The sequence below is a fragment of the Melanostigma gelatinosum genome (assembly GCF_949748355.1).
Source record: "Melanostigma gelatinosum genome assembly, chromosome: 1".
Lineage (NCBI taxonomy): Eukaryota > Metazoa > Chordata > Actinopteri > Perciformes > Zoarcidae > Melanostigma > Melanostigma gelatinosum.
In genome coordinates this window covers 16,080,625-16,092,681 of record NC_136634.1, presented here as the reverse complement: position 1 = coordinate 16,092,681, position 12,057 = coordinate 16,080,625, and the positions used below count along the sequence as shown (strand labels likewise).

At 39.3% G+C, this 12,057-nt stretch overlaps 1 protein-coding gene across 1 annotated transcript; it reads right to left on the bottom strand.

Moving 5' to 3' along the window:
• Positions 1–4,383: 4,383 nt before the first annotated feature.
• Positions 4,384–11,659, bottom strand: ehf (ets homologous factor). Its single transcript, XM_079277542.1, has 9 exons — positions 11,521–11,659; positions 9,019–9,154; positions 8,268–8,525; positions 7,239–7,283; positions 7,066–7,110; positions 6,867–6,962; positions 6,740–6,778; positions 6,452–6,647; positions 4,384–4,777 (listed from the first exon to the last, which is right to left on the bottom strand). Exons 2-9 carry the CDS (start codon positions 9,116–9,118, stop codon positions 4,678–4,680), a joined length of 879 nt encoding a protein of 292 aa, XP_079133668.1. The 5' UTR covers positions 9,119–9,154; positions 11,521–11,659; the 3' UTR covers positions 4,384–4,677.
• Between the last annotated feature and the right edge of the window lie 398 nt (positions 11,660–12,057).

Here is a 12,057-nt window from a genome sequence, read left to right as displayed (position 1 = left end):
GGTGAAGGAGGGAGAGGGAGAGAGAGAGACCATTTAACTTAACCTAATATGTTGTTGTGTCTTCGCTGGAACAAAATTAAGATTCAGGTCAAGATGTGAAATTATTGTGATGTGATATACATTTTTTTAACTACAAATAAGTTTGATGTTTTAAATTTAAATGTTTTCCAAATCAAACGTGGATTAAACGTGAGCAATTAAAAACTATTTGCACAAATATATTTTGCCATCCAACATAACCACGTGGTTGAACTTTACATTTGTTTATAAAAGAGGCATAATGTGATAACATGAGCCTGCATGTGACTGTTTCTGTGACGGGGAATGCTAACAAGGAAATTGTTGTGTGAGTTATTGGTCAAAAGTGAACAGGGAAACCAACATTAATGGAAAGTCCAAAGTCACAGCAGGAAATTGGCTTCATAAGAACATATCTTTGCATTGTCATGAATACTTCCTCATGTTTCTGTCACATCATCCCAACATACTGTAAATTACACTTCTTCACACAATTATCAATTGTTTATGTGAGCTCAGTGACTTCAGTGCTGGTATTTGTTTCATATGAATGCAAAATGAGTAGTTTTATTTGAACTTTTGTTAATTTCTAAGTGGGCGGTGAACACAGTACCCCCCCCCCCCCCCCCCTGCATCAGTGACTCAGTTCTAATCAGTCCAACTCACAGAATGGGCTGAATGCCTCACAGGTCCATTTGAGTGTGAAGATAAAATGATAAGGGGGCCTGATAAGCTGGCGCTGTGTATCTGCTGAGAGAACACAATAGCCCAACTGAGAGGCATGAGACACTGACACAAAATCCCAGCTGGCTGTCTTCATGCCCATGTTCAGCCTATCTTTCATCACTTTCCTGTTCTTCCTCCAGCATCTATCTGATTGAATTAATGCACTCCATTTAAATAATGAAATAGCCCTTGTGTGGCTCATTCAAATCTGAAAATAATTTTCTGACAATACGAGATAAAGGCACTTGTGGACTGATATCGCATATTGTTTTTTGCCAAACAAAAGCAGCCATTATTCCGTCTGTGCAGCCTAGTGTGACACACAGAGCTGTAGGCAAATAGACTTTTACCTGTACATGCATTGTTTTTGTCATCTTTCTAGACAGTTGTCTGCACTATTCGTATCATAATAGTTCATGTGTAACAAAATCTGTCATCTCTAAAGTGAGTCACATGGATTAAATATCTCTTCACGATGCATGCATGTGTTTTTGTTCCTCGCCAGATCTGTTACAACCGGTTTGGTGGCATGTTTCCCTAAGTGCTATCAGTGTCTGGCACGAGTGCCCAACAACCAAGGGTTGTATACTTGTTACGCTGGTTTAATGACGCTTTCCCAGATCTTATCCCCTCCCACGTGCAGTTGATTCACAAGAACTAGTGGAGTCATAGGCCTCAGTGAATCACACACAAAAGCTGATGTGTCATTTGAGTCAGATGTCAGTGGCCAACATGGATCTTTACACTGAGGGTATGTAAAGCCTGGGTTTGCATTCACAGGGCAGCGGTCTGTTAGGAAAATCAAGCTCCCGTCTCTTTGGGCTGCAAGGGGTGAGATCAGTCCAGACAATTTGCCTAACTGGAGACTTATCTTCACCCAGTCACATCAAACATGTCTCCATATCACAGCTCACGACAGAATCCACATTCTTCAAAAGTGAAACTGAGGCAACCTTTCAGATGTCTGTCTGTGCCGCTGATGATTAGATGCTCACCTCTTTGTGCCATGTACAATGGACTAAATCCTGGTTGTATGGTAGACAAATACAATGACGCATTTGAGGTAATGGGTAAATGATACTTGTTCGTACTGCTGTACCTCATCCATTTGTGGCTGCTTAACAGCTGCACTGTCAATCTCTTATTTCCTGTCATCATTTGAGGTTTCGAAACGTATGCAACTCATAACCATAACTTTTATTTCAGTGAATCATTGAAACACAGCTACTTTGAATTTTGTGTGCATTTCAAATTGAAAAGTGTGTAATATGGGTCATGATAAGTGCTACTCCAGAGGAACCACCAAGTGTGATTTTATACAACAACACAGAATCTAAACAATGGAATATAATGAATATGTACTTCAGTTTGGATTGCATTGCTTGCATGCTTCATGTACAGTTCTACAACAATATGGCAATCAATAGCCATTATCTCAATCCAATCAGGAGCAGTCACTGATTGTATCATCCCCCCCCCCCCCCCACCCCCAAACTCCTCTAATCAGAGCTGGTTTCCTAATGTCAATCATTCAGAAATTGAATCAGGCCTGACACTAGAAGATTACTTCTTGGTGACATGTGGTTGAGTTTCTTCCAGATCGCATCATGACAGTGTCGGTTAGTGACACCGATGTGTGTGAGAGCGAAACGACAAAACTGAAAGGGGATGCGGCGACGGTGCAGTGGGCAAACTTTGAAGCTGTGAGGAAAGATAACAACCAATCAGTGCAACGCTATGTAGAGAACGGTTTCAAAAGCCAGATAAATCAGAGTGAAGATTAGACCAAATTTGCTTGTGAACACAGACCAAAGAATGGAGTCTTATATTGCCACCGCTTTTATCTTGCTGGCCATCGAGGTCCAGTCATTTTATCTGTGTATCTGCAGGAACCAGCGTGGAAGCTGTGGCACGCGCTAGCCACCAATTAACAGTGTTCCATTTCACACTGTAACGATGAAAGAGAACTGACCTGCACTGTCTCCGAGTGCACGGCTTTTCACAGCAAGCTTGTAACAGATTCAGTGGGAACAAGCAGTGGTGTATAAAGTACTCAAAAGCAATACTTGAGTAAAAGTAAAGATACCTTACTGGAAAACTACTCCAGTAAAAGTAAAAAGTCACCGATTAGAATACTACTTGAGTAAAAGTCTTAAAGTATCTGATATTTATTGTACTTAAGTACAAAAGTACTTAAGTATCAAAAGTAATTTTCTGATATTAAATATACTTAAGTATTGAAAGTAAAAGTACAAGTAAATGCTGTGAATAAAAAAGGGTCAGAATTGTGAGAATGATGAAGTTTATTCTTTTAAGTGCTGTGGCACCATGACCAAGGACATGGAGCTGTGTTGAACATAATTGGGTTGGCTGTGATCCATCCAGGAGCAACAATGTTCAACATAATATATTGTACATAAGTATACTTTTGCATCTACGATGAACTTATCATCATAATTCTCCGAAAAGCAATATGACACTATGAAGGAGTTGTAACAGTGCGTTTATAAGTATGCTCATTAGACTAGAGGATGTAGAGGACCAATGCATAATATTATGTTCAGCAAAACATATCCACTTGATGCATCAGGTCAGTGTTTTGAGAAAGGACACCTGCCTTGTAAACTCCTGTGGGCCTGATTTGAACACAATAGGCAAAGGTTTTGCTCAAGCTGAATCTGCAATTGGGCGACTGCTACCATCATAACTCCATCTGATCATCCACAACATGACTCAAATATCAAAACATGATCAATACTAAAGCAGCACCGAAAGTAACAACCCAGTCATTACTTGAAACTGAAAAATGTCCTGTTCATCTTCAAAAGAAGTTGGTTTTCAAAATTGCGAGAATTCAGTCTCGCTCTTCTTGGGCTGAAGACTAGTCCTGCGATGCTAAATAGCCTTTCACAGGCCGCTGAGGCAGGTAGAGGTGTGTTCAGCTTCACAGACAGCTTGCGCACTGCTGCGAAGGATTTCCCTAATGCTAACGCTAATGCTAACGCTAATGCTGCGCTCTCGCGGCTCCTGCCAATCATATGGTGTGGTGGCTAGCTATACTAGTGCTGCACAAATACTTACTATACACCACTGGGAACAAGGCTAACAGCTGTGGATCCAAGTCACACTATGTGGATACTCGACGATGTTGATCAAAGTCACAAGGCTAACAGCTGCAAATTGGGCGGTGTGTTGAACTCCAACTGCTGATTGATATTTGGATCATATTTCTTTGACCCGTAACAATTAAAAGTCACAGGAATTTTCCTGTTCTTGGCGTAAACAATGACACCCAAAGTGTACACATGCAATCCTGAAAAATCACGTTCATAGAATAAAAACAACGAGGAGCTTTATTTTTTAGCGATCATCAACAAATATTTACACACTTTCTTTGAAGCTCAATAGATGCAAAATATAAAATAAACCAAATGTGACCAACCATTCTGTTCTGTTTATGTAAATCATTGTCACTTGTTTATGCATTCTTGTACTTCTTTCCACTTATGGAATGTTTTTTTTTTTTATTATTTAAGTTGTTGTTTTTCAGCAGTGAAGCCTCCTTCTCAAAGGACACTTCACTGTATCAGTGTCAAAACAAACATCTGTTTGCCACGTGTGTTTTGAATGCGTGCCGCTTTGGAACTTCGTAGTATCTGAAAATCAGACAAACAGGATTCTCAATGTTTTATGTTATGTAAACACACGTGTGTGAGGTTTGACTGCTGTCATGCTGATACAATAAGTATTTTAAAAAGGCACAGTAAAGAACATCTCAGTGCAGTGTCACAAGAAAGGGATGAAAGACAAGTCAAGGCAAACATACAATTATCAACATCGTGTAAACAGTTGAAATACATTTTTCTCAAAACACGCTCAGTGAAAACTACACTAAAACATACAACATCAAAGAAACATAAATGAATGAAATTGTCACATGTCTGACTCCCTCCATCCTCTTGCATTCTTTCCAAACTTGTAAACCAGTCTGCGTCCGTCTACTCGCTCTAGGATTCCTCTCTTGTAGTAATATCTGTAACAGAGGACAGACGAACACTGTCAGACAAATTCAAAATGAATTCATCACAGATCGTCCAACATGTGTTTGGAAACCGTTACACACAAATGCAGTGTAATACTTCGTAATGCAATTAAGTATTAATTGAATAACTTGTGGTTATTTTCACTTATAGAACTTTTACAACTATTCATAGTGTGATATGAGCAGACGTGTTTGTATCTCAACAAGATATACGTCTGGTGATATTCTGCAGCTTTTGATTGATAAGAAACCTCGTGAAAAAAACTGAAACCACCAATGAATGGATCCTACTAACAAGTACTGTATGCATCTAAACGCCTGATGTTATTAACCTGTGCCATAGATCTCCATTGTTGTTTAATAAACAAAAACAAACACGTCAATGAGCCACACAATTGTGCCGGGTGACATTTTTCCTGAAATACAACCAACAACGACTCAATTTTGAGTTGATCCCACATACATGAAGCGTTGCTGGTTTGCTTCTTTTCATGGGATTTGTGGACAACAACAAAACTATAGTTTTGCCAGCGTTATCGTTTCACTCTTGTCATCATATATAATGTAATGTATTCCACAACAACAACTTACATCATTCGTTTTCTCCTCCATTCAAATGAGTAATCAGAATGAATTGACTATTTTCATGTTACTACGTTTTTTAAAGCAAGCATATTGGATTAAAGTTGCGTTCCTCAGATTACTTGAACCATATTATGTCTACTCAATCAAATATGTCATGAAAGCATGAAGACAGAGCTATCACAAAGCGCTGGCTTATTCTTTTTTCATTCAATGTCGTCATGAAATGGATTATAGGTAATTTTGTCAATAGATTTTCTCTGTTGTCTATAGAATATCTTTTTTTGACAAAATATGTTCCACATTTCCTCTAAATGAAATCACATGAACTCAAATGAAAGGAAGCGTGGTTGTTATTCCTTCGCTTTTGTTATCAAAGAGCACCAATCTGTTTGGTGATGCCATCAAGTTGCAAAATCTTCTGCACGACGGTAAATAGAAAATCAGCTTTGTGGTCACAGTGACGATACCTGTGGGCACATTTTGAAGTTCCCAGTGGTTTGCACTACGACGGAATTAAGATCATTAGATTAGCTCATTTAAATGTAAAGCTGTGACTGTTGCATGAGCCTGTGAGATTTTCTGAGGAGAAGCTCATTACAGTTCATTTGGGAGAAAAGTGAAAACATGAGACAGCTCAAAAAAGAGTCCATTCTACTGTAGGTAATCAGCAATGGGAAATATGTGTTTTAAAGGGTTTAGTTCACTGGTTTTAGATTTGTAACTCTTAATGACGTCACCTATAAGCATCGGAAGTTGTTTCAAAGTAAATGTCTTAGTTATAACTGTTTAATTAGCGAGTGCATTATAAACTGCTTAAGTAAATTGGATTAGGAACAGCAGTGTGACATTTCTTCCTCATCACAGATTTCTCAAGCTATCGGTATAAAGAAACCCCCTCTGTGCATGTAGGATGTTGATTGTATTGAAAGTGTCTGGACTTTATTTCTGCAGACAAGTTTCACTCCCTCAGAGTGAAAAGTGGAGATTTAAAATCAGTTTCTGCAGCATTGGTTCCTTCAACAATTGATAATTTACCGTCTGGTTTTGTATTTATTACACGTGTAATAGCTGCAGGTGTACCTCATTGCCCGGCTTAGTTTCTCGTAGGTCATGCTGCTGTTATTCTTCTTCTTGCCCCATAACTCTGCCACTGCATTTGACTTAAGAAAGCGGAAAAGCCCCTCCGTCCGATCCTCCCACTTGATCAGCCCTGGGTTTCGCTCCGGGTTCAGCAGAATGTCCCTGATGAACTCCCACAAGTGGGTCCCCCTTGGGTCTGTGGGGAAAGCAAGCAGGTTGAATTGTAAAAAATAAAAAATCATAGCATATCAAAAAGATAAAAGGTAAAGAACTGTTGATATGACTTACTGTGTTTTTTGACCTGACGACTGAAAGACCTTTTGATATCTGAGAAAAATGAATACAAATGTTGTAAAATCCTTTTCTCTATTTTTTTATTCATTTGTAAAACTTATTTTGTGGTTCCATTACAAACCATGTTGCGTTGTACATTCAGTAGATTCCTCACTGGGGCTGGACGGGGTCGGGGATGCAACAGGGGCGACGTGGGGAATCACAGTATCGTAGATATCTAAGTTAACAGAGAAAAATAGATTCGAATTATTCTGTTTCATGATCCATTCCAAATGAAGCATGAGATGAAATAAGGCAGCTGACTGATATATTTACAGTACCTCCAGGTGGATAGCTGACGTCTGAAAAGGAACAGGAGAAGTCTACTGTAAAGGGGAAGAGATGATAAGAAGGCCATACTGATTAGATTAGATTTGATTTAAATAAACATAAATCTGTGTTGACATTTTTGTTTTTGTCTTCTGGACTAACAGGTTGTTTGAGCGACTCTTACATTCTGGTTTGATTTCCAGTTGCCCTAATTCCACATGGTACTGCCCTGCAGGGATGGGAAGGAATAAGGAAGAGAATTATCAGCACAAATCAGGGAATTCAATTTGCCAGTGTTGTGTAATTATGTGAAGATTGATTATTTAACTCTACATTCATAGTGAGCTGAAGTGAGTTAAATGCAGATACTTTCACTTTTAGAGCCCAAAACAGTATGGTTCTGTATTTTCACAGCAAACAGGGCCAAAACATGTGTCGCTTTCTCCATAGCAGACAGTAAAACAAGCAAATGATTGGTTCAAAAAAATGACCTGTTCTTCAGAATAAAAACAGGTGAGAGAGCAACGTGTTTCAACAAGAAGATACATCAAATCTTAATATTCATTCGTTTCAAAATGATATTTGATGCATACAATTAAAGCACCTTTTCCCAAGAAACTGAGCCGGTTTCTCTCAGATTGCAGCAACAATAGCAGCATTGTGCTCTAGCTTGTTTCACCTTAAATGCCTCAGTAAACTGGAGGTTAAACCTGTTGTGCCTGGTCTTCTGCCACGATTGTTTTGAAATGCCATTGACTCAAGACATTAGGTAACTATGATGTCACTTCCCACATACTATTACACTTGAATAATTGTACTGCTTCAATTTCCTTTTAGCTTCATTTCACACATAATAGTTAACAGATAGTTAGAGCAAGCCTCAGGCTTATGAACTCCAGTTAATTTACAATATGCCTCAAACTCTAATTAAAAACATTAAACAGTGGATGAGCCAGCTTGTGTCTCTGCTTCACACCCCCTCTGTGCTTTGTTAGGAGACCTACTCAAGCAAGCGCAAACAACAAATCCATCATCTCCCTCGCTTTAATCAGTGTTTCGCCCCCTCTACAGCACCACGCAGTGTGACCCTGACTGGATCTGTGATCCCTCCTCATCAAGACTCAACTCGAATCACCCGCTTTCTCTTTATTTTGCGACTAATCATCTTCTTTCCCCCTCCCCTAAGTCCCCCCTATCAGACTCTCAGACGTACCACTCCACTTTAGCTCTGTGATGCTGTGGAAGAGGGTGGGTCCCACGCTGCCGGCAGCATGGACGAAGTCCTGGTAGTTCAGGCTGCAGAGCTGATGGCCGTCCATATCAAAGTTTTGAAAGGGAACGCTGGAGGCATCGATCTGGTGCATGTCCATGACCTGCTGCAGCCACTCCCACACCTGGAACTTACTCCAGAACTGAGGCTGGGAGTCACGAGGCCACAGGCGATTTGTGTAACCAGACGTCACCATCGGAACTGGAAACAGACATCAACGGTTATGCATGAAAAGCATTTGTCTACATCAGTGAATTAACTTTGCTTTAATGTAAATATGCATCTGATGAGGGGAACATGAATTCCTCTACTGGTGGTATTTGTCAATAATTAATCTGCAGAGCAGTTTACTGAAAGAGCTTTTTGAGCTACTTCTCTGTCTGGAATCTCTAAATCACCCCTTGTGCTTCAGAGCTCTGGGCTCACCAGGTGAGCAATACATCAGTTGTTAATTGTTGAATCATTTTTAATTTTGTATATCAGTTTCATAACCAGTGAGAGAACTGGATTGTTGAACAGAGAGCAATCAGAATCCTTCAGCAGAACAAATAAGCATATTTTCTTGAGGCGTTTTAGGAATTTACTGAGACAATTTAACAAACTGATTTACGTCAGTGAGGAGTGCATACATTATGCCGTTAAGGCATAGAGTAGGCTTCATGACGAGTGTGTTAGTGGCGGTCACAAGCCTCACCATCAGAGTAGGAGTTCATAGGGCTCCAGGTAGCAGTCAGCTGGCTGTCCAGGGTGGTGGATGGAGTTACGCTCATAGCTGATACACTCTGAAGTATCATGGCCCAGAGGCTGAGGCCGCAGAGGAGTAATTTACTCTGTGGATCAATCGAAAATGAAACAATGAACTTACTGCTTTCTGGCGTCCAACGAGACCAAAAATAACATGCTTTAAATATTTTAATGGTCACATTTTGATTTAATTAAAAATTTAACAAAATATTCTGCACAGTTGTTTAATTTAACTGAATATGACTACATTAAAGTCATAATCCTTAAGATTTTCATGAAACCAAGTGGCGGAGTTCGACATTCCCACGCTGGATTTAGATTCCCTACGTAAACAGGAAGACTTCACAGCAAACGAAGCATGCATGTGTACTCCAGTCCTATCAGTCAAGCATATCGCATTGATATCTTCCTCATTTTTTACTCTACCCGCTGTATCAGAGTTGCATTATGTTTCTGCTAATGCAAACAGAATCATTTTGTATTCTTAAGGACTACAACAAACGTATTTAATGTATTTATCTCACCATGCTTAATATAATATTCATGGAACTAAAAACGCACAAAGGAATTATATATGTCAGCACAGCGTATGGGTTGAGTAAGCTGCTCATAAAAAATACTCATATTTAAAACTCATATTTACATTTATTGTTAGGCGGTGACTTCTAGTGGCTGTAGTAATTATGATGGGATCAAAGGAGGAGGTCAAGTAACGTAATATAAAAAAGTCCATGGAGGATAATGGGGTTGATGAATGGGTCAAACAAATGAGGACTTTCACCCAGGAGACCGCTGTTCATGTCCTGAAGTCACCCTTAACTTGAATATCATTTGAGTTTACATATTACAGCTGCTTATTTCATTGTCAGTTGGTTTCGTGTTTAGTATGGGCTTTACTCCCTTTCACTCGTCACATTTTCAGTTAATGCTGTATTCATTAGAAAAGGCATGTTTCAGTCTTAACCACAATATTTCCATCCCAAAATTAAACTCCACTGTTTTGAACAGCGGGAGGAAGAGAAGTGTTGCACATGCACAATAGCTGAGTCATGAGTGACACTTTAATAAGAAATTCAAGACTGTTACTTATTAGCTTAGCGTTCAATACTGCTGCTGCCAGGTGGTAACATTTGTCAACATCTGAACAAAGCTTTATGGCTTTGATAAGTCAACTTTATGTGTTTTACTGGATGTGAACTGTCTGTCTAAGATTGTTTTGGTGTAAATGTTATCGAGCTACATATATATCGTCATCGAGCTGTCAAAGGTCAACGCCCGTTTCAGATAGCTACACAACGGAACAACTTCTTTACACAGTGGCCCACACCTTTTCTCTGGAAGATGTTTGTCACCTATTTATAGCATGTGATAAACAGAATTACACCAAGCCCTGTCACACATTTTAACACGAGATACTGTGCTGCCAGCCAAACAGAATTGTGACATACAGACAAGCTACTTAGAGATCTGGCAATTATTTTTATAACAATGTAATGTTAAGAACCCTGAAAAAGATTTCCCCAGGAGGTAGGTGACACGTGCAAACATGCAAAGGTAGATCAGCTCCTCAGTTGACAAGCTGCCAAGTCTGCTCAAACACCTAATGCTGTGTGTTAACCCTGTCTACACTGCCAAACAGGTATCTTATGAACCAGACAGCAAGTATGTAATGAAGCAGCGCTATAGAAAAGAGGCAAAGACATAGACACAGTTATGGATCAATATCCCATTAGCTGAGCCATGGTAAAAAATCACTCCACTGCATGTGCCATGGGGTTGACATGAGGAGATAAGCAATGCTTATCACCATGTCAGCCTGTTGGTTTCATTTCAGTGGTTGTTGCCTTCCCATAGCAGTGGACATAAATCGATAAGTCCATTTCTAGTTTACGTTCTCTCCTTTCTATGCTTTATTTTTATTTTACCTATCAACTGTAAATGTGCCTTTTGAAAGTCACCTTAAATTAATATTAAGGTTGATGCCATTGCATTACATATGCAATATTATGTACAGGAGAATATATTGAAGTTAATGCATTATTTTGCATGGCATTTACACCACACTTGTTTCAGTCATTGTTATTCGCTAAACAAATATTCAAATAAGGGTAAATGGTTTGTTTGTACTATTTATGGTTCCATTTTCAAAAATGTGCCATTATTTACCTTATAATTTTAGAGATAATCAAACTGTTATCATATTGCAACAACACAAGATAAATGTGAGATAGGAGCTTTTGAACCCACTGGGATAATATTTGAGCAATTGAGAAAACTATTTTGTTCCATAAAAATGCATTTTCACACCCGCACCAACACTGTTGAATAGAATAGGTTAAATAAAAGCATGTTGAAACAATTAAATGCCATTAAAATACACTCAATTTGATATACTGTGTTCAGTCATTATAAAAAGCACTGCTGGTTGCCCAGTGCCAGTATAGCAACTTACCAGAGAAATAGAATGTGGTCGGATCAGGCCTGACGTAGATCCACTCTCAATACGGCTGAATTGAGATCAATACTTATTTCTGGAGGTTCCAATTATCTAGAGGACTAGTGATTACAGTGAGACAAGGTGAGTCCTTTTGCTTCCCAAATCTTTGAATAAACAGATGAAAGCATGCAGACATACTAGGTGCTGCCCCACAATGTTTTTTTTTATCCTCCTAACTTCCTTATCCCGCACCAATTGGCTGCCTGTCCAGAGTCATACCAGGCATGCATTTGCATATTACACACCCACACGCACACGCACACACACCTCATATAACTTTTATATTTCCTACTGGCGCTGTTCGCTCTCACTTGCTCTCGCAAACTCACAAACACACGCTCACTCAAGCAGAAAAGCACACGCTCGTGAGGATACACCTACACAGGCATGGATCCAGACACTCACTCGCCCATAGAGGGAATGTTTGATTCCTTAAAGTCATTGGTTATGTACAGTAGTTACTTAAAATAGTGTTTAACCTTTAGAGACAAT